Raw genomic sequence first — 25,626 nt, 5'->3', positions numbered from 1 at the left:
CCCAGCCCTTTTGTAGTTTTTATTTTGAGACAGGCTCTCACCACGTCACTTGACTGCCTAGGCTGGACTTGTCCTTGCAGTCCAATTGCCTCAGCCTTCTGTGTGGGGTGCCACCATGCCCACTCCAAGCTCATTTCCTTTAATTAATAATTAATTAAGTTGGGGGGGTTGAAAACTAATTTTATTGGTACGTTTTAGGTATACAATAGAATGTCATTCATCATTGGAGATTTGCACCTTTACATAATCTCTCTTGGTTCTTATTTTTAATTTTTGGTTTTTTGAGACAGGATCTCACTATCTAGTCCAGGCTGGCCTTGAACTGGAAGTGATCCTCCTGCCTCAGCCTCCCAGGGTGCTGGATGACAGGTTTGCAATGGCTTCAATCCAATCCATCTGTCCGTAACACCCACAGTGAGACTGAGGTCCCCAAAGGAACTTCCCAGGGGAAAATGACAGGGCAGGTTTACTTAGCCGAGGGCTCCTTCTGGGCTAGGCCAGGCCCTTCACGTAAGCGTCCAGCCACACACCCCACTATCAGAAGCAACGTGGGGGTTTGGGGAGGTACCCAGGCAGCCAGGCCCAGTGGTTAAGGGCCTGGGTCCCTTGCTGGGCATGGTGACCAGCCAAGTTTGTAATCCTAGCTCTTGGGAGGCTGAGGCAGGAGGATCACCATGAGTTCAGGTCCATCCTGGGCTACACAGTGAGAACCTGCCTTAAAAAAAAAAAAAAAAAAAAAAGCCCGGGTCCCAGCCAGCCTGGTTGCTGCCACTGAGTCCCTTTGCTTCCTGGCCTCAGTTTGTGTGCCTGTCAAACGGGGAGAGTGATGTTCTGGCCTCAGGGAGGCCCTCGCCACAGCAGCAGCCCGGCTCCTCCTCCTCCTGCCCGCTCACCTCCGCCCCACCTGAGCCGCCAGCGCCCCTGGATAGCACCTGCCAGGCGGCCCTGGTGCAATCGGGGAGCCGCCTGGCAGGTTTTTCCTCTCAGGGCTGCTGTCCTCTCCCCGCCTCGCCTGGGCCGGGCCTCCTCCAGGCACCCTAACCCTGGCGGGCTGTGCCGGCACAGGGAGCCGCGGCAGGCACTGCGTGAGGACCATGCCCAGCATCCTGGCTTACCAGAGCTCCGAAGTGGACTGGTGTGAGAGCAACTTCCAGCACTCGGCGCTGGTGGCTGAGTTCTACAACACGGTGAGCGCCGTCGGGGGAAGGGACTGCAGCAGGCTCGGGCCGTGGGTTCAAAACCCGGCTTCTCCTTCCTCATCCTCGCTGGGGAATCTTGCTGGATCGGTTCTACTATTCGTGACTGTGGCTCGGCTCACTCTTCCGCCACACAAGGACTGTTGGCTCTCATTCATTCATTCATCTTTACCTGGTACCAAGGGATGTGATAGGTTTTAGATACACAGCAGCAGACGGTGGCTGGGTTCCCGGGCAGAGAACATAGAAATGCAACCTGGGGGGATGGTGTTGTAATAGGGGGCGCAGAGGCAGCCCTGGAGAGACCCTGAGAGGCCTTTGAGTCAATGAGGGAGGATCAGAGAAGGCTCCCTGGGTGTGTGTGTGTGGGGAGTGACTGTGTCTGACTCCTTCCCAGCTGGAATCCCAGCCCAGGGTGACTAACTCTCCTTGGATAATCCACCCACCTTTTAAAAATTGAGCCAGGGTCTCCCTGCTTGCTTCATTTATTTAATTATACTGAGGATTGAACACAGAGACTTACATGTCAGCCAAGTGCTCTACTACTGAGCTACATCTGCAGCCACTATACACAGGTGTCTGTGTAATCCACACTGGCCTCAAGATTGTGATCCTCCTGCCTCAGCCTCCACAGTGCTGGGATGACAGGCATGTGCCCCCACGGCCAGCTGGGACTATCCTTTTTTTTCTCCCCATAAGTTATATTGGTATACTTTTGCATAGGAGTCTTGTTTTGTTTTTTTTGTTTTGTTTTGGTTTTGGTACCAGGAATGAAACTTCGGACCTTGCACTTGCGAGGCAGGCGGGGGCAGCACTGAGCTAAATCCCCGGCAAGACACTTTCGATAAAAGAAATGATCCCATTCATCATAGGGAATTTGTACCTGTACATAGTATGTCTTGATTCTTCTTTGTTTCCCTTCTCCCTCCCCTCCCTGAAACCCTTCTTGGCCTCCTTATTTACAAAAGCTTTGCTTCCATTTTTTCCTTCTACTCTGTTTTTCTTTTCCCTTGCTTCCCTTCTCCTTTCTCCTCCCTTGTTCTTCTTCCTACTTGAACATTTTCTTCCTACTTCCCATACCTATCATCCCTGTTGGACCTTACTTATGCTTTCAGTTTCTCATATAGAGAAACAATGCGATATTTAAACATATGTGTCCTATTTATTTCACATAAAAATACGGTCTTGGCTGGGCATGGTGGCTCATACTTAGAGTTCCAGCACTCTGGAGGCTGAGGCAAGATAATCGCCATGAGTTTGAGGCCAGCCTGGGCTACATGGCAAGACCCTGTCTAAAAATTTTTTTAAATCTCCTGATGCATCTACTGGGCCTGTAGCTTAATGGCACTGCGCCTGCCTGGCAAGCACAAGGTCCTGAGTTGGATCCCTGATACCGCCCCCCCAAAAAAAGAAGAAAAGAAAAGAAAGGAAAAATAATGCATCCATTTACCATCCTTTTTTATTTTATTTTATTTTATTTTATTGGTACATTTTAGGTATATAATATAATGACATTCATCACTGAAAATTTGCACCTTTACATAATCTCTCTTGGATGTTATTTTCCCCCCTTACTATCCTTTTGTTGTTGTTGTTGTTCCTGAAATCAAACTCAGGACCTTGAGCTTACCAGGCAGGCACGGCATGGCGCCACTGAGCCAAATCCCCGGCCCTACTATCCTATTTTTAAGACTGAAAATTCCCCCTCCCAGCAAATCCCTCCGTTCTGGGCAGAGTGAGTGGTCCCCTTCTCCCAACCCCTCCTACAGCATGGCATTGGGAATGCTCAAAAATCACCTTGCACACAGAACAACAGCTTTGGACCCAAGTGTGGACGATGCAGGAACTGTAGGAAGCTGACTGCTGAAAGAGGCAGGAGCTCCTCTTCCCCCTGACTCAGCCTGAGGGCAGCATAGCAAAGTGTTACCGCCAAGCCAGGTATGAGGACCTCCTGTCATCCCAGTGCTCTGGGAGGTTGACACAGGAGCATCCCAAGTTTGAGCCCAGCCTGAGCAACTTAGAGACTTAGCAAGACCCTGTCTCCAAATAAAAAATAAAAAGAACTGAACCCAGCCCTCAGGAGGCTGAGGCAGGAGGATTCCACCAAGTTTGACCCCAGCCTGGACTACATAGTGAGACCTTGTCTCAAAAGATCAACCAAACAAACAAATCAAGGGAGAGAGAGAGAGAGAGAGAGAGAGAGAGAGAGAGAGAGAGAGAGAGAGAGCAAGCTCCTCAGTCCCTGCATACAGCCTGTGCTCAGTAAGGGGTGGCAACACAGTCACGTGACACTGCCCTTTATTGAGCAATGGCTGCAGGCCAAGTGTTGTACTAAGCATTTAACCTAAAGAATTGCATTTCTTCTCTACAATGACTCTGGGAGTTTGGCCAATATAGAGTTCGTCCCATTTTGTAGGTGAGGAAACAGATGTCCATGGAGATCTGCCCAGGTCACCCTGGCACTTATAGCCAGGATTTGAACCTGGCAAGTCCGGGACACTCTTGTTCTGGGACTCTTAGAGGTGAGAAAGTCAGGGGTCGTGGTGTGTACCTATAATCCCAGCTGCTCAGGAGGCTGAGCCAAGAGGATCTGTACTTTAAAACCAGCCTGGGTGATTTAGCATCTTAGCAAGAAATCAGAATGAGATAGAAAAAGGGAAGGGATGTAGCTCAGTGCAGAGCCTGCAGTATGGAAAGGGGGGCTCTGTCAGCCTGCCAGGGTTGTTCCGACCCTGTGGCCTGTGACTCAGTGGCTCCCTGGAACTTGCTCCTCTTGGCTGGGGATGCCATTCCTGGCCCTCAGAGGTCCCAGGGGTCCCAGGAGGGGCTTGAAGGGGCCAGGTTCTTTCTGGATTCCCCAGAGGCCCCGTGGCCAGGGCGTCCTCTGCTCTGCCCACTCCCGAGGGCCCCCTGAGCCCCAGGACGAAGGTGACTCAGGAGCAGCCTGGCCAGCCCTGGCCTCACCCACACACTCACTTCAAATCCTTGTCCCCAGAACCCTCCTCTAGCCTGTGTGAAGTGAAGCAAGTGAGGCAATCTGTGTAGATGTGTTCGTGTCCAACACTCAACTCCATCAGGACCTGAGTTAGGAAAGAGATTTTACATCATCCCCACCCAGACCTGCCTTTCCAGGCCTTGATCCAGCCTTCCACAAATCAGTCTTTGTCTTTCACTGGCTTGAATGGATTTGGATCTTTCTTGTTCAGTTTGGATTTTTGAGACAGGGTCTCATTAGGTAGCCCAGGCTGGCCTTGAACTCCCAGTGATCCTCCTGCCTCAGCCTCCTGAGTGCTGGGATTACAGGTGTGCAGCACCACACCCGGCTAGACTTGGATCTTTCTTATCAAAAAGGCTCTGCCTGGGCCTGGTGGCACTGTTTATAATCCTAGTGTTTTGGGAGGTTGAGGCAGGAGGATCACCATGTGTTTGAGGCCAGCCTGGGTAAGTTAGTAATTTAGCAAGACCGTGACTCAAAACAACAAATAAAAAGAGCTGGGGATGTAGGTGCAAAGGCCCTGGGGTTGATTCCTTGTACCACAAAAGAAAAAGGGGTCTGGGGTGTAGCTCAGTGGTGCGTATTTGCCTAGCATGTGTGAGGTCCTGGGTTCCATCCCCAGCAACACAAAGAAAAAGAAAGAAAGATTCGGGACAGGGTGGGATTACAGGCCTGTAATCCCAGGACTTGGGAAGCTGAGGCAGGGGGATCACTTTGAGTTTGAAGCCAGCTTGAATAACATAGTGAGACCTTGTCTTAAAAAAAAAAAAAAGGCTGAGACCAAGCAGGGCAGGTGTAAAGGAGCAGAATCAGAGTTCTATTAGCTTCTCCCGAGCTTTGTTTCCCCAGAACACCATGGAGTGATAGTCACATTGTTCAAGGAGGCTGAGGAGGGATGGGGTTTCTCTTTATAGACCCAGCTAGTAAATCTTTTTGGCTTTAGGGGACGAGCGGTGTCTCCCAGACGCCCCGCCTCTGCGCAGGACTCCCAGCAGCCCAGGCGACATGCAAATGAGCGGGCGTGGCCACGCGCCTACAACTTCGCTCCTGAAGTGTGAATTTCCTGTCATTTCACAGGTCACAAAATAACGATCAGTTATTATTATTATTATTATTATTATTATTTAGTTGTTTGAAAATGTGACTCATTCTTAGCATGCCATCCTTATAATACAAGACAAAGGGTTGAACTTGAGCCATGGGCCACAGTTGGCCAGCCTCTGGTACACGTATGTATATAAACAAAGAGTCAAATGGAAAACAACTGGGCTGGGGATTTAGCTCAGTGCTTTCGCCGCCTGCTGCGCAAGCGCAAGGACCCGAGTTCGATCCCTGGTACCAAAAAAAAAAAAAAAATGAATTGAGGAGCCAGGCACTGTGGTGCTCACCTGTCATCCCAGCTACTTGGGAGGCTGAGGCAGGAGGATTGCAAGTTCAAGGTCAGCCCGGGCAATTGAGCAAGACCCTGTCTCTGAATAAAAGATTTTAAAGGGGTGGGGGTATAGCAGGAAAAAGCCCCTGTGTTCAGTCCCCAGTACTTCAATGAAAAGAGACACAGAGAGAGAGAGAGAGAGAGAGAGAGAGAGAGAGAGAGAGAGAGAGAGAGATCAAGGGCTAATGACAGTTCTGTGGTCAAGCACCTCCTAGCACACATGAGGTCTCCGCTGAATCACCAGCACTACAGATAATAACTAAGTAAAGAGTTTAAGCTGGCATGGTGGCACACACCTATAGTCCCTGCTATTCCAGAGGCTGAGGCAGGAGAATTGCTTGAGCCCAGGAGTTCAAGGCCAGTCTGGACAACACACTCAGATCTCGCTTCAAAGAGTAACATAAATGGGCTGGGGATTTGGCTCAGTGGTTTCGTCACCTGCTGCGCAAGCGCAAGGACCCAAGTTCGATCCCCGGTACCAAAAAAAAGAGTAACATAAAAGCCAGGCGTGGTGATGCACATTCATAATTCCAGTACTCTGGAAGCTGAGGCAGGAGGATCACTGAGAGTTCAAGGCCAGCCTGGGCTACAAAGTGAGTTTAAGTCCAACCTGGACTATAAAGCAACACCCTGTGTCAACAAACACCCCCCCCCCAATAAAATTTCAGCTGAGTCTATTTGTAGTGAATATAGCACACTCACATATAGCTACTTCCAGTGGGCAATTTGATGATTTTCATCAGGAGATGAATTTACAAATGATGCTCCCCCAACTTAGCCACTGTATCGTTAGGAATTTTTACCAAACGAATCATCCCAGTAAGCAACAAGAGTCACGTACAAAGTCATCCCTGAGTCACTTTTCATTGCAAGAAATAAATGAACAAATAAAATAGAAACCACAATGTTGTAGCTATCTCGTGTGAGGCTGAATATATTCTAGTAAAATACTATGCAGCTATTTACAAGCCTGCTTTTGTAGAGATGTGAATGACAGGTAAAATATGTAGCAGAAAAAAAAAGCTAAAGATCTCTTCGCGTTGATTTCATCATGACCCACTTATCTATGAATCATGGCTCACAGTTGGAAACTGTTGTTTTCTCAGTGCTATTTGGAAGCAATTAGGAGTCGGCTTAGGGTGGCAGAGCCTAGCCCTTAATAGTCAGGGTCAGAGAAAAAGGCAGCAGCCAGCTGTTGGGCGGCTGTGTGGAGAAGGGCACCGGGAGTTGGGTTTTGAACGGTGAACAGGAGTTCGAGGAGTGGGTAGAAGTCCAGGAGAAGAGGACAGAAGAAGGGAAAGGATATATTAAAAGTCTTTGAAGTACAGGAGGAGATGGTCAGACTAGAAAAGGAGAAAGTATGCTTTTGTGGCTGGAAAGTGGTGAGAATCAGACACATTCTGAATGCTGGGTCTGAAATTTATCAAGTGTTTATTGATGGGTTGATTTGTCCAACCAAAATGCTGTATACTGGCCTGTGCTGGGTGATCCTGGGTTCCGAGGGAGGCTCTGTGCTCCCAGCCCTGAGGGTCCAGAATTCCAAGTGTGCTCCTCCAGCCTCAGAGGGAGGCAGAAGCAGGACGGTCTCCTCCGGGCCATGGGGTGGAGCCTGAGGACTCTGCTTACTGAATGAGGAGTGAAGGGCGCCAGGCTGGGGACACCAAGTCTTCAGGGATGGAGGAGATGTTCTCTAAGGCCACTGGGTCAAAGGGAACGGCAGGTGCCAAGGCCTAGAGCAGGAGCTCACAGGCTGTGGGGAAAAAGCTGGTGGCTGGAAGCCAGAACCCAGGCTGCCTATGGGACCAGAACTGCAGGGTGAGGGAAAGCACCACGCATTCCCGGGGTCAAATCCAAACCGGCAACGCCAGGCTGAGGAGCCACACATGGTTCGGTGTGAGGTCAGCTGCAGGTGGGCTGGGAGAGCCAGGAGGGCTCATCAACAGCATCAGAAGTCAAGGGTGCGTTGGGGGGCCGCCCTGAACACGGCAGGGCCGTGGGTCATCCCAGTTCACAGCTGCTCACATGGGCCTGGAATCCTTCTAGGCAGCTGACAATTTAGGAGAGTTTCAAGTGGTGCCCGTGGAAGTTTCAAGGCTCCCCAGAGGCTGCTATGATGCTGATTTTCCTCTTGGGGTTCTGACGAAGCTTCAGAGGCTGTGCCCCTCACCTTCTCCAGGGAACTCCCCCTCAGACAGTCAGGTGCAGAAACAGGGATGGTCGGGGGCAGTGAGGATGAGGGGTCTGCAGGGCGGCACTGCAGAGAGCAGGGAGGGCATGGGGATGTGGCTGCAGTGCCTCTACCTCCTCTGCTACAGCTTCCCCTGCCCATGCGGACCTCCGAAGTGTGGTCCGGCCCTGGAGCGTCCTTTGAGTTTTTACTTTTTGAGACAGAGTCTCGCTCTGTGGCCTCAAACTCCCGGTGATCCTCCTGCCTCAGCCTCCAGAGTGCTGGGATGACAGGCATGTGCCACCATGCCTGGTTCCAGCCCAGTCATGATGGGTCTGTCTGGACTGCTTTTCTCCTTTGGAAAACTAGGCGCTGAGGTCTCTACCCTGCTGGTCTCGAAGGGCGGATGGAGGGGCCACAGTGGTGGGAAAACTGTCTGCAGTTTAGAGCTCACCCAGCCACAGAGCACTGGGCATGTGCCTGGCACTGTTCTGGGCACTGATGCTCTAGACCTGGGGAGCACCAAGGTCGATGGTGCAGGAGGCTGGGCAGTGGTAAGTGCTAGGCAGAATTCGTCATTCTGTCATCTGTCTATTCTGCAAGTAAACAGTGATTTCTGTGACAGTAGGGGACAGCAGCAGGGCACTAAGTCACAGGACCAGGAAGAGCATCAAGCAGCTGCCAAACCACCCAAATATCCAGGCACAGGAATGGATAAACAACAGTGGTGTATGCACCACAGGATGGAATATTGTGCAGCCAGGAAAAGGAATGAGGCTGTAACACTGACCACAGCATGGAGGGACCTGAGGATGCTGTGCTCAGTGAGAGATGCCAGACATAGACGGACACAGTGTGGGCTCCGTGGACAGGAAATGCTCAGGACAGACAAACCCAGAGACAGGAATTGGATTTGTGGTGGCCACAGGCTGGCGACGAGATGGGTGACTGATGGGGTTTCCTTTTGTGGTGATGAAAATGTTTTGGAATTAGAGGTGATGGTTATATAGCATCGTGAGTGTCCTAAAAACTGCTGAATGCTACCCTTTAAAAGAATAGATTGTGACAGGCATCCTGGTGTAAACCTGTCATCCCAGCACATGGGAGGCTGAGGCAGGAGGATCTCTGAGTTCAAGGCCAGCCTGAGCTAGCAAGATCCTGTCTCAAAACAAACAAAACAAAACAAAATAACCTTTATGTGATTTATGTCTCATTTTTTGAAAAGTAGAGCTATAAGAAAACGCATGGCTCCTGGTATCTCTTTAAGATTGAACAAATTGAAGCCATCATCCTTAGATGTAAGTGAGATGCAAAAAGTGATATTTATTAATTTTATTTGACAATTATTAATTTTATGTAATGCATAGCACCTACTGATCTTTTTTGTCCATTAAGTTTATTGGTACATTTTAGGTATACAATACAGTAACAATACAAGTTATTGGGATCTTGTACCTTTACATGATGCATCTTGGTTCTTATTTTTCCCCATTCCTCTGCCCGTCCTTCACCCCCTCCACCTTTCCCTATTTACAGAGACTTTGTTTCCATTTTTTCCACTTCTCATATTTTTTCCTTTCCCTTCTTTCCTTTCCCCTACCTCTCCCACTTCCCCTACCCCTTTGGAACTTTTCTTCCTATTTCACAGTATCAATTATACATTTTGATCCTTATTTACACTTAGTTTCTCACACTAGAGAAACTCTTCGGTATTTACACATGTGTGTCCTACTTATTTCACTTAAGAGTATGGCCTCAGTATGCATCCATTTAGCTATAAATGTCTCTAGTTTCTCATTTTACTTTTTAGTACCAGGGATCGAACTCAGGACCTTGCGCTTGCGAGGCAGGCGGAACCTAATTTCTCATTCTTTATGGCTGAGTAGTACTCCATTTTATAAATGAGGTTTTATAAAAAAAATCTTCTTTAATTGGAGAGTTGATGGGCAGTTGGGCGGTTTCCAAGTTTTAGCTACTACAAACTGTGCCGCTATAAACATGGGTGCGCATATATTGCTGTGGTATGATTCTTTTAATTCTTTTGGGAAGATAGCCAGCAGGGGAATAGCTGGGTCAAATGGGACCTCCAAGCCTAGGTCTTTGAGGTATCTCCATACTGATTTCCACAGTGGTTGCACCAGTCTGCACTCCCACCAGCAATGGAGAAGGGTTCCTTTCTCCCCAAACCCCCGCAGGCATTTGTTATTGGCTGATTTCTTGATAGCAGCCATTCTTTCTGGGGTGAGGTAGAATCTCAGTGTTGTTTTCATCTGCATCTCTCGAATGACCAGTGATGTTGAACATTTTTTCATATGTTTATTTGCTGCTTTTACTTCTTTGTCTGAGAAATGTCTGTTCATTTCAGATGCCCATTTTTTAATTGGGTCTTTAAATTTGGGAGGGTCTGGTTTTTTTTGAGCTCTTTATAGATTCGAGATAGTAGCCCTTTGTCTGAGGAAGAGCAGGTGAGAATTTTTTCCCACGTTGTAGGTTGTCTCTTAGCTCTGTCGGTGGTTTCTCTTGCTGTAGCACATACTGATCTTCCGAAAACCCTATGAAATCAGTACTTACTGAACCCAGGGCTTTGGCACTGAGCTCCATCCCCAGCCCATTTTATTTTATTTTTTATTTTGAGACAGAGTCTCCCTAATTATCCCCAGCTGGGCTTGAACTCGCCATCCTCCTGCCAAAGCCTCCCAAGTTCTGGGCATGTGTGACCCCATGCGCTTGGCAGAAGAGCTTCTCTTCTGCCCCCGGTGGGTGGGGAAATAAAGGCTCAGAGAGGTGAGAGCCCCCTCCTGGGCCAACTCCATGGCAGTGGGTGAGAGTTTCTAATGCCAGGAGTGCTGAGGCCCACAGCACTCGGGGCTCTGACGCTGGCTTCCTATACCCCAGCACCCAGCGGGTTAAGTGACAGTTGCTAGGAACATGGGGAGGAGACAGAGGTGAACAGAGGGGTCCTCAGAGAAGTCCTGGCCCGCTGAGGGAGCATGGAGATACTGACAAGTCAAGAAATGAATGAACAAGACCTGGTGTGGGGGTGCACGCCTGTCATCCCACACTCTGGGAGGCTGAGGCAGGAGGATCTCAGGATCAAGGGCAGCTTGGGAAACTTAGCAAGACCCTGTCTCAAAATTAAAAATAAAAAGGGCTGGGGATGCTGCTCACTATAAAGGCACTGGGTTCCAGCCCCAGAACTGTGAAAAACAAAACTGAAGACACCCTACCACAGCACTTGGAGATAGGAGAGTTGCCAGTGTCCTCCTCCCTGCAGCCAGCCTTCGACACAGGGACTGTGGTTTGAGGCACTGTGAGGTCCTCAGGCACAATGAATTAGGCCCTCGGGGAAAGCCCGTTCAACCCATGGATGGATGGAGGCAAAGTCAGCTGCCGGGGCTGGGACCCAGGGCGTCCTTGTCACCTGTGTCATGACTCAGAGCCAGGCTGGGCTTGGACAGGTCCCAGGTTTCTGCATCTTCTGATTCTCGGTGGCTGGATGGGGTGAGCCCTGGGAACTGTGGGGCCTGAGCCCCGGAGGCAAGGAGGGGAGCCAGGTGTTAGGGCTTCGGCTGATGTTATCAGGGACTGGAGCCTGCTGGGGACTTTCGCAGTCTCTGGCCCGGGACTTGTGACACTCTGCTCCCTACTATTATCTCCCTCAACAACTGCCCAGGAGGGCTTTGTGGTGGTGCACACCTGTCATTCCCAGCATTCAGGAGGCTGAGGCAGGAGGATCTCTGTGAGTTCAAGGCTCCCCTGAGATACATAGGGAGACCCTGCCTCAAACAAAAGACAAGAAAACAAAACAAAACAGAAGCCACAGCAGCTCTTGCTATTTTCAGAACGTCTACCACCTCCATGGCAAGGCTGGGAGGCTGAAGCAGGAGGATCACATCCAAGCCTGGGCAATTAGCAAAACAATGTCTCAAAAACTAAAAAGCCTCTACAAGAAGGGCCTGGGTTCCATCCCCAGTGCTGAGAGACAAAGCAAATGGAGAGACTGCAGGGTACAAAGACAGCCGCCTGCCCTTTGCCAGGGTGTTTGCGGGGCCATCAGGGCGGCGAGCCAGTTACTAGGGAAGGCACTGATCGCATGTCTAAGAGTTTGGCTTTGGTTCCTGGGCGCTGCAGGCACGCGCGCTGCGAGTGGAGGCGGAAGCCTCCTGGGGACTGGCTGGGTCACTGTCTCCAGGTACTCTCAGATGTCCCCGAGGGCCAGGGCAGCCCAGAGGCCTCGGCGACATTGGGGTTCTCTGGGACGGCGAGAGTCAGCACAGACTGGGCCCCCGCAGCAGTCATGGTCCCACCCTCTTCATCTCCTCGGGGTCTCACTTCAGCACCACGTTCCGAGGGGACAAGGCAGCCGCTGTGGGCGCTCACTCCCACATCCCTTCCCCTCCGCGGTCTGCACCCCGACCTGGGCGAGGGAAGGACTAGGTGTTGCTATCTTCATTCACGGTCGCACACTGAGGCTTGGAGAGGCTCTGGCTTCGGTTTGGGGTGCAGCAATTCCTAGGGAGCAGCCTGGAGTGGAACGAATGAAACATGGCTGCTGCTTCCCTTAGCATGGCTGACATACCGATAAATCTCCCATAAGCTGGGAACAAATCATGGCGCACACCTGTAATCCCAGCACTCAGGAGGCTGAGGCAGGATTTTGGGGTGCGGGGAGAGAGACAGAGAGAGCGCGCCTGGGAAGCCCAGGACCCAGGTCATCTCTGCAGTAGGCCCAAGAGCAAATATCATCTTGGAATATTTGCTTTTGCTCTTAGCCCTGTTGCCTTGAGAACACAAGATAGCTGCCATGTCTTCATCATTACAACAGTGTCCAAAGGCCTCTTTAGAGTTGCCGATGTCAATTTTTCTGTCTGCCTTGAATTTCAAATCCTCATAAGAGAGTGTACCTGACCACCCCAGCCAGGCATAGGCATCTGCCCTAGTGGAGTGAGGCCTTGTGACAGAGACAGCTGTTCAGAGGAGTCACTTGGGTACCCTGGGGAGGCTGGTCTGGAGGTGTCTACGATCTTGTCTATTTGCAGACACCAGATCGGGGTGGAAAACCAGGACAAAGGTGTAGATGTGGGCTCCGCAACCAGTTCACCCATGGGTCTCCGCCTGTGCTCTGTAATTGTCACCTTTGGGCTAGTTCTATGACCTCCTGAAAAGAGCCAGGACTGCCCTAGAACCAGGAGGCCTCTGGTCGGGAGCCAGTGCAGGTGCCCAGGATGAAGGCCATGGTGCTGACTGTGGGTGGGGTGAGCGATGGCCCCACACCTGCCGTGGCGGGCAGGCTTTTAGGTAGCATCCTAAAGATCAAGGCTGAGAGCTACAGAGTCCTATTAACAGGGCGACACCTTTTCCCTGCTTAAGAAGGAGATAGGTAATTGAGGAGACCTTGAACTTACTATGTCACCCAGGCTGGCCTTGAACTCCCAGAGATCCTCCTGCCTCAGTCTCCTAAGTGCTAGGATGACAGGTATGCCCACCATACCTGACAGGGGGAAGGCATAATTGAGAAAGTTGGCAAGTTGGCAAACACAGAAGAAAAGTATTTCTCAAACTGGGCATTGTAGTATACAGTGGTAATCCCAGCTCTCTGGGAGGCTGAGACAGGAGGATTCCAAGTTCCAGTCTGTTGTAGTCAGAAGGATTCGGCAAGAGAATACATTAAATACAGGACATATAACTTATAAGGTTATTTTATGATAATTACCCAAAGATTTAAATGCAAAGGAGTGCAAGAGATTAACCGCACACTAGAAGCCCAAAGAATTCAGCTGAGAGCCTGGATCCCAGCAGTGTCCCACACAAGTCTAGCTGAAGGCCTAGAGCCCAAAGCAATGTCCTCCTCGAGTCCAGCCAGTGGCCTGGAGCCCACGGCAATGTCTCATGCTTGTTCGTATTGAGGATCTGCACCTGGAAGGCCCAAAGGCCAGTGGCGGAAGCCAGAAAATCCACACTGGTGAGATGAAGGATTTGTGCCACCAGGCTGAGGGATCCATATTGGAGCCAGGAAGTGATGCTCATGGTGAAGGTCAGAGCTCCCCCGATGAAAACAGCAGCCATTCCCAGCGACAGCAAGGCCCCGAGCTCCTCCTCATCGAGGTCCCGAGCTCCTCCTCCGATGAGAACAGCCTAGTTTGCATCAGGAAAACCATCCGCAGCAAGTTTCTCCTGGCAAATCAACAGGCCAAGCTCTTCCCCTCCAGTTCTCTTTTTATGGCAATCGGTAACGATCTTTGGGTGGATCCTCCACGCCCAGACCATGCTGATTCAGTTCATCTGAGTGTTACAAGTTGCCCATTAGTCAATCCACTGCACAGTCCCTACCTCAAAATTGAAAAAATTAAAATTAAAATTAAAAAAGATTTGAGGTGTTGCTCAGTCCAAATGCCCTAGGTTCAATCCCCAGCCTCCCCATCACGTGCGCACACAAAAGTACTTCTGAGGTCACATGAGATGTTCCCTGTGGCTCAGATGTGTCGGAGGGAGTCTTTACGGGGAATCAGAATCCTGCAGCTGCTGAGGATTCAAGCTGGGCCTTGAGCCATTGAAAATCTAGTGCACATGTTCTCCTGACCCGAACTGTACTCAAAGCTAAGGACACCTGGAGCTTAGATCAACAGCATCAAGACATAGGTGGCATGGTGCACATTTCACAGATCAGAGAGGGGGGTTAGGAGATTTATGTTACATTCCCAAGGCTCCCTGGTTAGTGACAAAGGTAGCAAGAATCCAATCCCTTATCGAAGTTTGTCACTGGGATGTTTTAGTTTCAATAAAACATTCAATTAAGCCGGGCACAGTGGCACACGTGTGTAAATCTGTTACTCAGGAGGCCCAAGGCCAGCCTAGGAAATTTAGTGAGACCCTGCACCAAAATAAAATTCAGGAGGGGAGAAAGAAAAGAAGGAACAAGGGGGAAAAAAGAGAATGGAAGGAAAAAAGGAAACAGAGCTTTTTTTGGGGGGCGGGGGTTGGTACCAGGGATTCAACTCAGGTCCTTGCGCTTGCGCAGCAGGCGGCGAAACCACTGAGCTAAATCTCCAGCCCAGAAACAAAGCTTTTTTAAATAAAGAGGGGAAGAGGGGTAGAAGGGAGGGCCTGGGAATGGAAAAAAAAAGAAGCAAGATATATCATGTAGAAGCACAAATTCCCTGTGATGAATGCTATCATTATGTATATCTAAAATGTACCAATAATATAAAAAACTTTTTAAAATTAAAATTTAGCCAGGTGTGAAGCTGCATACCTAATCCCTGCTCTTGGGAGGCTGAGGCAGGAGGATCACCATGAGTTCAAGGCCAGCCTGGGTTACATAGTGAGATCCTGCCTCAAAAAAACAAAAACCAAAAAACCCAAACAAACAAATTTTAATACCATCCATCTTGTCTGATGTAATTCAGGTACAGAAAAGTTCTTGGGGGCATTTTCTTTTTTCTTTTTCTTTCTTTTTTTTTTCTAGACAGGGTCTTGCTCTGTACTCCAGGCTGACCTTGAACTCACTATGTGGCCCAGGCTGGCCTCCAACTCGCAGTGATCCTCCTGCCTCAGCCTCCTGAGTGCTGGGATGACAGGCTCGCACCACTACACTTAGCCTTCCCATATCCACTTCGTAGGACACTGGGGATGACTTACACTTTAGGTCTCAGTCCTACCTCCCTTGAAGGCCATGTCCTCCTGTGGCCTGGGCAAAATTTGAGTTTATTCATCAAGAAAGAAATGGGGGATGTGTAACTTAAAGAATTGGTTCAGCAAATGTAGCTAAAATCTAAAGTAACAATGATTCCATGGAGTAGGAACATTATTTCTCTCTTACATAACATCTAATCGTAAACTTTCAGGGCTGGTGTGCAAGTTCTTTGGTGCCAGGAAGCCAGGATCCTTCTCCATGATCACTTTGACATCTATCTCTAAGCCATTGTCCTCAGCTGTATGGTCCAGGAAATTGCCTCATCACATCTGCATTCCAGCAGAGAGTGGGAAAGACAAGGCGCAGCCTTTCCCTTTAAAAGCATAACCTGGAATGGCTGTTGTACTCACACCCCATTGACTAGAACCTAGTCACGTGGTTGTGTGCAGCTGCAAGGGAGTGTGGGAAATAACTGTTCTATTATGAAAGAAAGCAGAGAATCAGAGTAGCTTATCTTACACTGATTGTTATCCACTCCCTGGGTCTGAGGTTTGTGTCCTGCTAATACAAAACCAAGTCACTGTTTGGTTAGGAAGAAGGGAGGGTGGTTGTAGAAGTACTCTATCTCCACTCTAGACTCATATGCCATATTTTTATGGTTTTATTACCTTGAGTTATTAGATTTTTAACAAACAACTGTCACCTGTTAAACAATTTCTGTGGTTATCGTAAACAGAATTCTGATCCACCTCATAAGAAACACCCTAATAAAAAAGAAAAAAGTTTATATCAATAATAAATGTTAGGGCCGGGGAGCTCAGTGGTAGTGCGCCTGCCTCGCAAGCACAAGGTCCTGAATTTGATCCTCAGTACCGAAGAAAAAAATGTTGATGAAATACAAAAGAAAAGAAAGAAAAAGAAACTCCTATGTTCCCGCTGAGCATGGTGACGAACACCCCTAATCCTAGCACTCTGGGGGTGCTGAGTCACAAGGATCACAAGTTCAAGCCCAACCTGGGCAATTTAGTGACCTAGTGAGACTTTGTCACAAAATAAAAAATAAAAAAGGGCTGGGTACATAGGTGGAGGGGGAAAAAAGGGGGAGGAAGGAAGGATGGAAGGAAAAAGAGAAGAAACTCACAAGTTCTTGGGCTCTGGTTTCAAATCTTGGATTCTTCACTTACTGGCTAATGATGGATTTGGATGAATTGACCACTCTGAGAATCAGTTCTACTTTTTTTTTTTTTTTTTTTGACAGGATCTTGCTATGTAGTTCAGGTTGACCTTGAACACTCACTGTTTACCTCAGGCTGGCCTTGAACTCCCGGTCATCTTCCTGCCTCAGCCTCCCGAGTGCTGGGATTACAGACATGTGCCACTGTGCCTAGCTGAGAATGTATAATGCTGTTCTGAGGATGAGACAAAACTCTGGGAATAATAAACTTCTCCTAGGACCGGGAATTCAGCAGGTATCTAATTACAGGGAGACAGATAATTAGCCCTCAGATTACCTTATCAAACAGCAACAATGTAATCATGGGGCTCTGGTGCAATCATGTCCTCTGGCCTCTCTTTCTCCTCCTCCTTCACCAGCCATCTCAGCCCACAATAATATATTTACTTTTAGTCTCAGCTTGTTAATGCTGCATAACAAATCATTCTAAAAATTAGTGGCTTGAAAACAATGATAGGTTTTATGTTGCTCATAAATCAGGGCAGGTTTGGCAGGGGCAGCTCATCTGTGCTCTACTTGGAACCAGCTTGAGGACAGGATGGGGCTGGAATGCTTTGAAGTTTTGTTCCTCAGGTACAGCAACTGAGCAGGAGGAAGTGAAATATCTGGGGTTGGAACAGATACTCTCCAGCATCTCTCTCCAGCATAGAGATGTAGTCTCTCCAGCACAATTGATTTAAATATAGCCAGGCTTCCATCTCGGTGGCTCAAGACCCCAAACTCTCGTGTTCTAAGAATAATAAAATTACGTGGGCCTGGCATGGTGGCACATGCCTGTAATCCCAGCTCCCCAGGAGGCTGAGGCAAGAGGATCAGAAGCCCAAGGCCAGCCTGGGCAAGCTCTTGTCTCAAAATTTTTAAAAAAGCGGGGCGGGGGGGCGGGGAGGCATGGGGATTTAGCTCAGTGGTTCTGGCACCTGCCTTGCAAGGGCAAGGTCCCGAGTTCGAACTCCGGTACCTAAAAATAAATAGAAGGGGGGAGTAGCTGGGGTGTAGTGCTGTAGGAGAGGACCCCTAGATTCCATCCTCATTGAGAGAGAGAGAGAGAGAGAGAGAGAGAGAGAGAGAATATCAGGTGGAAGCCACAGTTCCTTTTATGATCTAACCTGAGAAGTCACACAACCTCACTTCTGCTTCTTGCTGTTTGTTAAAAGTGAATCATCAGGGCATTGTATCATCCTTTCTTGTCTACAAAGTGAAGGCCAACTCACAACCACCAGTCTGCATTTCAGCCTGCAGGAAGGAGAAAGAAGCCTAGAAAGAAAGCCAGAAATGGCTTCTTAAGAGCTGACCTGGATGTAGAGACTTCTCAAAAAACTAAAACTAGGGCCGGGGATTTAGCTCGGTGGTTCTGTCGCTTGCCTTGGAAGCGCAAGGACCAGAGTTTGATCCCTGGTACCAAAAAATAAAAAACAAAACAAACAAAAAACTAAAACTAGAGGTTCCATTTGACCCAGATATTCCCCTTCTTGGTATCTTCCCGAAAGAATTAAAAACATCATATCATAGTGATATGGGCACACACATGTTTACAGAGGCACAGTTTGCACAGCTAAATCTTGGAAACAGCCTAAATGCCTGTTGACTGATGAATGGATAAAGAAGATGTGTTTTTTCTATACAATGAAGTATTACTCTGCCATAAAGAAGGATGAGCTTCAGACATTTCAAGCTAAATGGATGGATCTTGAGACCATACTCTTTTTTTTTTTTTGGTACCGGGGATCGAACTCGGGTCCTTGTGCTTGCAGGGCAGGCGGCAGAACCACTGAGCTAAGTCCTGGGCCCCTAGACCATACTCTTAAGTGAAATAAATCAGACACATGGGTTTAAATACCGCATTGTTTCTCTGGTGTAAGAAACTGAAAGTGGAAATAAGGATTAAAATGTATAAGAAGAAAATGTTCAAATGATAAGGGGAACAAGGGAGGAGGGAGAGAGGAAGGAAGGGCTAAGAAACAAAGTGAAAATAGAAGGAAAAAATGGAAACAGCTTTTATACATAAGGAGGGAAGGGGGCTTGGGAGGAGGAGAAGAAGAAAAAAGACGAGGGATGTACCATGTACAGGTGCAAATTCCCTATGACAAGTCTTATCATTATGTATGCCTAAATATACCGATAAATGTTTTGCTATAAGAAAAAAAAGAATTGACTTGGAAGCAGTAGGTGTCATTTACAGCCTCATCCTATTGGCCAGATCCAGTCACAAGGTTACAGTGAGCTGCAAGGTATGCTGGGAAATTCAGTGTTTTATTAAAAAGTCATGTCCCAGCCAAAACTTGGAAGATGCTATACTACAATTGTTCCTTAGAATCCATGAGGCATTGGTCACAGGAACCCTATGGATACCAAAATCCATGGATACTGAAGTACCTTATATAAAATGGCATTATTACTGAATCCTTTCATACGATGAAATCATCTCTAGATGATTTATAACTCCTAAGATAATGCAAACGCTGTGTGCCTAGCTGTTGTATTGTTTAGTGGATAATGACAAAGTCTATATGTTCAGAATGTTTTGGGGGTTTTTTTGGTACCAGGGATCAAACTCAGGACCTTGCTCTTTCGAGGCAGGCGCTGGAACCCCTGAGCTAAATCCCAGGCCCCAGAATGTTTTCTTTTAAGTCAAGCGTGGTGGCACATGTCTATAATCCCAGCACTTGGGAGACTGAGGCAGGAGGATTGCCATGAGTTTGAGGCCAGCCTGGGCTACATTGTGAGTTTAAGGTAAGTCTCAACTACACAGGAAGACCTTGTCTCAAAAACAAAAAACAAAAAACAAAAAATAAAAAACGAATGTTTTCTTTTTTATTAGTATATATTTGTGATACATAATAACATTCATCTTGTGCTCACTTCAGTAGCACATACACTAAAATAATTACATTTATCTTGGGGAATTGAATCTTAATTATTTTAACTTCCCCTCCTCCTCCCCACCCTCCCATGTCTGCTCATCCCTAGATCCTGTACTGATCTCCACAAATCTGTCTCCTTGTTCCTATCATCTACCCTTTCTTTTTCTTTTTTTTTTTCTTTTTTTTTTGGCAGTGCCAGGGATTAAACTCAGGACCTTGTGCTTGCAAGGCAGGCTTGGCACCACTGAGCTAAATCCCGGCCCTATTTTGCTTTTCATGTTAGTTATATTTGGAGTTTCTCATATAAGAGAAACCATGCGATATTTAATCTTCTGTGACTGATTAACTTCATTTAGCTTTATGATCTCAAGGTACATCCCATTGCCTGCAAATGACTCACGTTTATCCTTCATAGCTGGGCTTGGTGGTGAATAACTGTAATCCCAGCACTCAGGAGGCTGAGGCAGGAGGATTACCTTGAGTTTGAGGCCAGCCTGGCTAAACAGTGAATTTAAGGCCAGCCTGATTTACAGAGTGAAACCCTGCCTCAAAAGAGAGAAAAAAAAAGCTTATCTTTCTTTATGGCCAAGTTTATCCATTTATCTAATGGGCTACGTTCAGAATATTTTCAATCTGCATTGGTTCAGTCAATGGTTATGGAACTAATGGATACAAAGCACTTCCTTCCAACAAGAAAAGGTGGGGCTATATAGAGAGGGCCAGTAGTCTGTCTTTGCCTACTGAGCGAGTAAAGGAACCCATAGAGTAACTGGTGGACAAGGGATCTATTGATGCCCAATGCGTTGCTCTGACAGCTAGGGCTGGGGCTGAAGCTCCACAGCATAGAGCTTGCCTAGCATAGGTGAGGCCCTGGGTTCCGTCCCCAACAACATAGAGCAGCAACATCCTAAGGAGAAAGACAACTGGAAGGTGACAGGGGAGAGTGACAGCCCTTGGCTTGGCCGCTGGCCCGGACAGTGTGTGTAACCAGCGCACGGCTGAGGTTTGGGGCAGCCATCCCCTGCCTGCCCCGAGTCACAAGGCCCCTCTGTGTCTCTGTTCCAGGTCAGCAATGTCACCTTCTTAATCATCGGGCCTCTCATGGGCTCCCTGATGCACTCCTACATCCAGAAGCGCACCCGCTACATCTACTGCACCTTGGCATTCTTTGTGTTCACAGGTGGGTGCGGGGCTGGGAGCATGGGGAGGTGGGGTAGGAATGGCCCCTGACGTGGCCTGCTGCTCCCTAGGCCTTTTCTCCATGTACTTCCACATGACGCTCAGCTTCCTGGGCCAGCTGCTGGATGAGGTCTCCATCCTATGGCTGCTGGCCAGCGGCTACAGCATCTGGATGCCCCGCTGCCACTTCCCTGCCTTCTTCAGGGGCAGCAGGTGAGGCAGGCCCTGGCTGTGCGCATGGGGCGGCACCCAGCCCCTCTGCGATGCTGACCCCAGTCCCACGTGGGCCATCTCCCCTGCGGACCCTAGGGTTCTTTTCTGACCCAGCCGGCCTCACGGGAGCCCCTTCCCCCCACCACTCTGGCACTTCTGCCATCTCCAGGCATTTGGGGACCCCTGAGATGCAGCTGGGTTTGGGGATCCCTCCTCTGAGCCCACCTGGCTTCCCCTAAACCCCTTACCTGACCTCACTGGGCCCCTAGAGCTTCTGCTGACTGCCCTGCCCCCAGTCCCTCTCTCCATCCTATGCCTCTGCTCCCGTGTTCACCTGGGCTCCTTGGACCTCATGGGACCCTACCTGGAAACCCCAGGACACCTTTCTCACCCACACGGGCCCCAGGATGGCCTTACTGAGCCCCCCCCAGACCTCCCCACACTCACAGTTGAACCCTGGTCCCTAGGTCTCAGTTCACCTGCATGATCCTCAGCGGCACTGTACTTGTCACCTTCCTGTCCCTCGTGAGGCCCACAGTCAATGCATACGCCCTCAACAGCATCGCCATCCACATCGTCTACATTGTGCGCTTGGAATATAAGAAGTGAGTGAAGTCAGGTGTGGTGGCACAGGGCTGTCATTCCCAGCACTCTGGAAGGCTGAGGCAGGAGGACTGCAAGTTTGACCCCAGTCTGGGCAACTCAGTGACTCAAGAGAAACCCTGTCTCAAAATAAAAAATAAAAAAGGCTGGGGATGGAGCTCAGTGTGAAGGCCTGGGTTTATTCCCAGTGCTGTTTAAAAAAAAAACAAACCAAAAACTGAATTGAGGTTAAATGCTCATGGGAGGGGCCTCCTGTCCCCCAGCCCAAGAACCTCTCGATACACATCATGTTCTGAGAACTGAGCCCCCTGAAGCACAGGCTCCTGGAAGGGACCTCTCTCCCCAGGTCACCCTGCAATGACAGACAGCACCAGGATTCGGATCTGTGTCTGTTTCACTGCTGAGCCGGTCCTTTTCATGACAAAACCCTTAAAAACATAACTATCACCAGAGAGAATAGCCCTGTTACGGTTTGGATAAAAACAAGAAATGTCCCCCAGAAAGCTCATGTGTGCAGAAGCAGGGCTTTTGGAAGATGATTAGATCCCAGGCACTAATCTCACCAAAGGCTGAGTCCATCATGAGTTCCTAGCTGAGTGCACTGAGAGGGGCGGAGCCTGTTGGAGGAAGTAGGTCACTGAGCACGTGACCCAGAGTGTCATTTTTCTCATTTCTGCCCCTCCTCTCTCTCTGGATCTTTTAAACTCTGCTTCCTGCCTGCCTTGGGGTGAGCAGCTTTCCTCTGCCAGGCCCTTCTGCCTTGGAGCTATCCAACTATGGACTGAAACCTCTGAATCCGTCAGCCACAGTAAACCTTTCCCCCTTTGAATTGGATATGTCAGGATATTTTGTCCCAGCAACTGAAAGGTGACTGACACAGCCCCCATAAACTTCTATGCACCCATCAACCAGCTCCAATAACCATCAACATTTTACCAATGTGTGTTACACGTTTCCCCTTGATCCACATACTTTTACCCTTAAACTTTTCAGGAATTAATTCTCCCAACAATCATCAGCTTCCACCTACACTGAGTCCTAGGAGGAGAGAGAGGGGAGTCTCAAATGGGTCCTTTTAAGAAGAATCAAGAGATTATAAACAAAGGAGAAAGCAGGGTATTAGGAAAATCTGTGGGTGCTGTTTAGCATTCCTGTGCCTGTAAGTGTGGGATTGTGTGACTATCCAGAGATGTGGGGCAAGAGGTGATGGAGGGGGTGACTACAAGAATCAAGAAGGAGCCATTCCCAGTCCCATGGAGAGAGCTCCTTGAAGATGCCATCTCCAGTTACTGGTTGCGACTAGCCTGAAGCAGCCCCTCAGAGGAAGTAAGGAAATAAATATTCTAGCAGTACCCTCTTCCAACTCTTTGATCTCCTGGTAGAGTCCCATTTGGGTCAAGCAAATTGGAAACCATTGGCCAAGCCAACTGGAAACAAATGGCCAAGACAACTGGAAATCAATGGCCAAGACAACTAGAAACCAATGGCCAAGCCAACTAGTAACCATTGGTCAAGCCAATTGGAAAGCATGGGCCAAACCACCTGATAACCATTGACCAACCCAACTGCAAACTAATGGCCAATCCAGGTAGAAACCATTGGCTATGCCAACTAGAAACTCATTGTCAAAGCCAACTGGTAACCATTGACCAGAGTTAATATCTACTCTTAGTGGGCTGTAAATAATTAGCAACTGTTAGCTATAAGCACAGAGTAAGCACTGTGTTAGTCAGATTTCTACTACTGTAACAAAGACCTGAGGTAAATCCACTTATAAAGAGGTGAGGTGAGCAGGACATGGTGGCATGCACCTGTGGTCTCAGTTACTCAAGAGGCTGAGGCAGGAGGATGGCTTGGGCCTAGGAGATCAAGCCAGCATGGGGAACATAGCAAGACTCTTCCCCACAAAAGAAAGGTAAGGTGTAATCGGGCTCACAGTTTTAGAGGTTCCAGTCCATGATTAGATGGTCCCATCTCTTTGGGTCTGTGTTGGCACAGGGGAGCAGGAATGCAATGCCTGTCTTCTTATGTCCAGGAAATGAAAGGGAAAGAGGCGAAGAGATCAGGGTCTTCAATGTGCAATGACTGCTCACCATGCCAGCCTCTTAAAGGTCCCACTACCTCCCCCCAGCACAGCCTTTAACACAGGGGCCTTTGGGGACACTCCAGGTCCAAACGATCCAAAGCACCAACTCACAGACACCTTAAAGCCTTGCTCCTTCCTTCCTCTGGTCCTTGGATGGAGGGAATTCCCACAAGCCCCTTCGGGTGCTACTGTCTGAGCCGGCCCCATGCCCCTTGTGCCCTCCCAGGACCTGCAACAAGCAGCTCCGGCATATGATTGAGATATCAGTACTTCTGTGGGCCAGTGCCCTGATCAGCTGGATCAGTGACCTCTTCTTCTGCAGCTTCTGGCAGCGAATTCGTTTCTTCTACCTGCACAGCATCTGGTGAGCCCCTGCCCCAGACCTGGAACCTGGGAATCAGAGGAGCTCAGGGGCCAGAGCTTAGAGCAGGAGCCTGGGATGGGGTAGGGAGCCAAAGGGGGAGATCTAGATACTGAGACTTGGTGGGGGGAAGGGTGGAGTTGGGAACCTAACCCTAAGGTCCCTTGGAGTGGCAGAGATCCATGAGGGTCAGGAGAGGCTGGAGGAGACCAGGGGCATCCTGCGCCCTCCCCACCCTCTCCCTGCACCCCACAGGCATGTGCTCATCAGCATCACCTTCCCTTATGGCATGGTCACCTTGGCCTTGATGGATGCCACGTATGAGATGCCAGGCCAGACCCTCAAAGTCCGCTACTGGCCACGGGACTCTTGGCCCGTGGGGCTGCCCTACATTGAAATCCAGGCTGATGACAAGAACTGCTGAGGGCGGCTGACCCCTTGCCCATGCTTGTGGATTCACCCGGGATGTGAGGGTGGAGGCCTGCACCAGCTCTGCACTGGAAGGACACTCTGGGTGCTTCTCTCGTTCTCGTCCCCTGCTATATCCTGCCCTATCCTGCCCCACAGCAGGGGGACAGTGTCCTAGTGTCCCGAGTGGCAGTCTGATGCCCCTGCCATGGCTCCCCTCCATCACCTTCCTGTCCTCCTTCACTTCCTCCTCTGCATCCACACCTCCCCCCTGGACACTGTCACATCAGCTCCTGAGGCTGGGTCCCCAGGGACCAGGTGGGCTGAATGCCATACCAGTGTGGGTTAGATCTGGCTTTGTCCGTGACAATGTCCCCGGTACTTGAGGAGCATCACAGAGAACAGATAACATCCGGGTCCCTCACCATACAGCCTCACAGACACGCAGAGACCTCACAGACGCTCAGGCAGGTGCCCTGGACTTGAGGGAGGAAGTCATCGCCGGTGGACATCTGAGGACAGTGGGGGACACCCTGGGCCATGTGGGCACTGTGGACCCTGGGGACCCAGAGGGGAGTGGGGTGTCCAGTCTACGTCTCAAGCAGTGGTGGGTTTGTGGGGAGCGTGGAATGCATGGGGATTAAGGGGGAGGCCTTGGAGCCACACAGACCTGCGTGTGGGTCCCTGCTTAATCCTCGTCCAGCTGTGCAATCTCAAGGATGTGATTTCCCCTACTTCTGAAGCTCAGCATCTTTTTTGTAAACAGTATTCCCTCCCTCATGGGGTCTCTCTGCGAATAAAAGAAGTTAATGTGTGTAAAGTGTTTTCTGTTGAGTCTGCCAAAGATCCATCCATCCATTTATACTTTAATTCAACCATCCATTTATTTATAAAATTATCTACTCATCAATACATGATTAATCTATCCATCTGTCCGCGTACCCTTTGATTTACCTATCTGTGTGCTCGTGTTGGCAGCACACATGCTAAAACAATTGATTTACCTATCCATTAAATCATCCATCCATTCATTGGTTTATTTGTTTGTTTGTTTTAGAGACAGGTTCTTGTTATATACTTTAGGCTGACCTCAAACTTATGGCGATCCTCCTGCCTCAGCCTCTCATATACTGGGATAACTGCCGTGCACCATCATACTGGGCTTGAGGCCCTTAATGTGGGGTCCCTGGATGAGTTCAGTATTCACAATGCTGCTGACACTGTCTGCCAAAGGTGGGTCTTGGGAAGAGACACTGTC

General features: G+C 49.1%; 1 protein-coding gene across 2 annotated transcripts; it reads left to right on the top strand.

Annotated features, from left to right (window-relative positions):
• Positions 1-1,016: 1,016 nt before the first annotated feature.
• Positions 1,017-25,188, top strand: Acer1 (alkaline ceramidase 1). Of its 2 annotated transcripts, XM_004865654.3 has the most exons (6): positions 1,018-1,187; positions 20,584-20,698; positions 20,769-20,910; positions 21,378-21,515; positions 23,826-23,963; positions 24,216-25,188. In XM_004865654.3, exons 1-6 carry the CDS (start codon positions 1,095-1,097, stop codon positions 24,382-24,384), a joined length of 795 nt encoding a protein of 264 aa, XP_004865711.1. In that variant the 5' UTR covers positions 1,018-1,094; the 3' UTR covers positions 24,385-25,188. The 2 variants fall into 2 exon arrangements, with proteins under 2 accessions (XP_087057452.1, XP_004865711.1); XM_087201326.1 differs by lacking the exon at positions 21,378-21,515 and having other exon boundaries at positions 1,017-1,187.
• The last annotated feature ends 438 nt before the right edge of the window (positions 25,189-25,626 follow it).

Source organism: Heterocephalus glaber, unplaced genomic scaffold (assembly GCF_053883595.1).
Source record: "Heterocephalus glaber isolate CG9 unplaced genomic scaffold, H.glaber_assembly_v1.0 deba00001760, whole genome shotgun sequence".
NCBI lineage: Eukaryota > Metazoa > Chordata > Mammalia > Rodentia > Bathyergidae > Heterocephalus > Heterocephalus glaber.
This window is presented reverse-complemented; position numbering and strand designations above follow the sequence as displayed.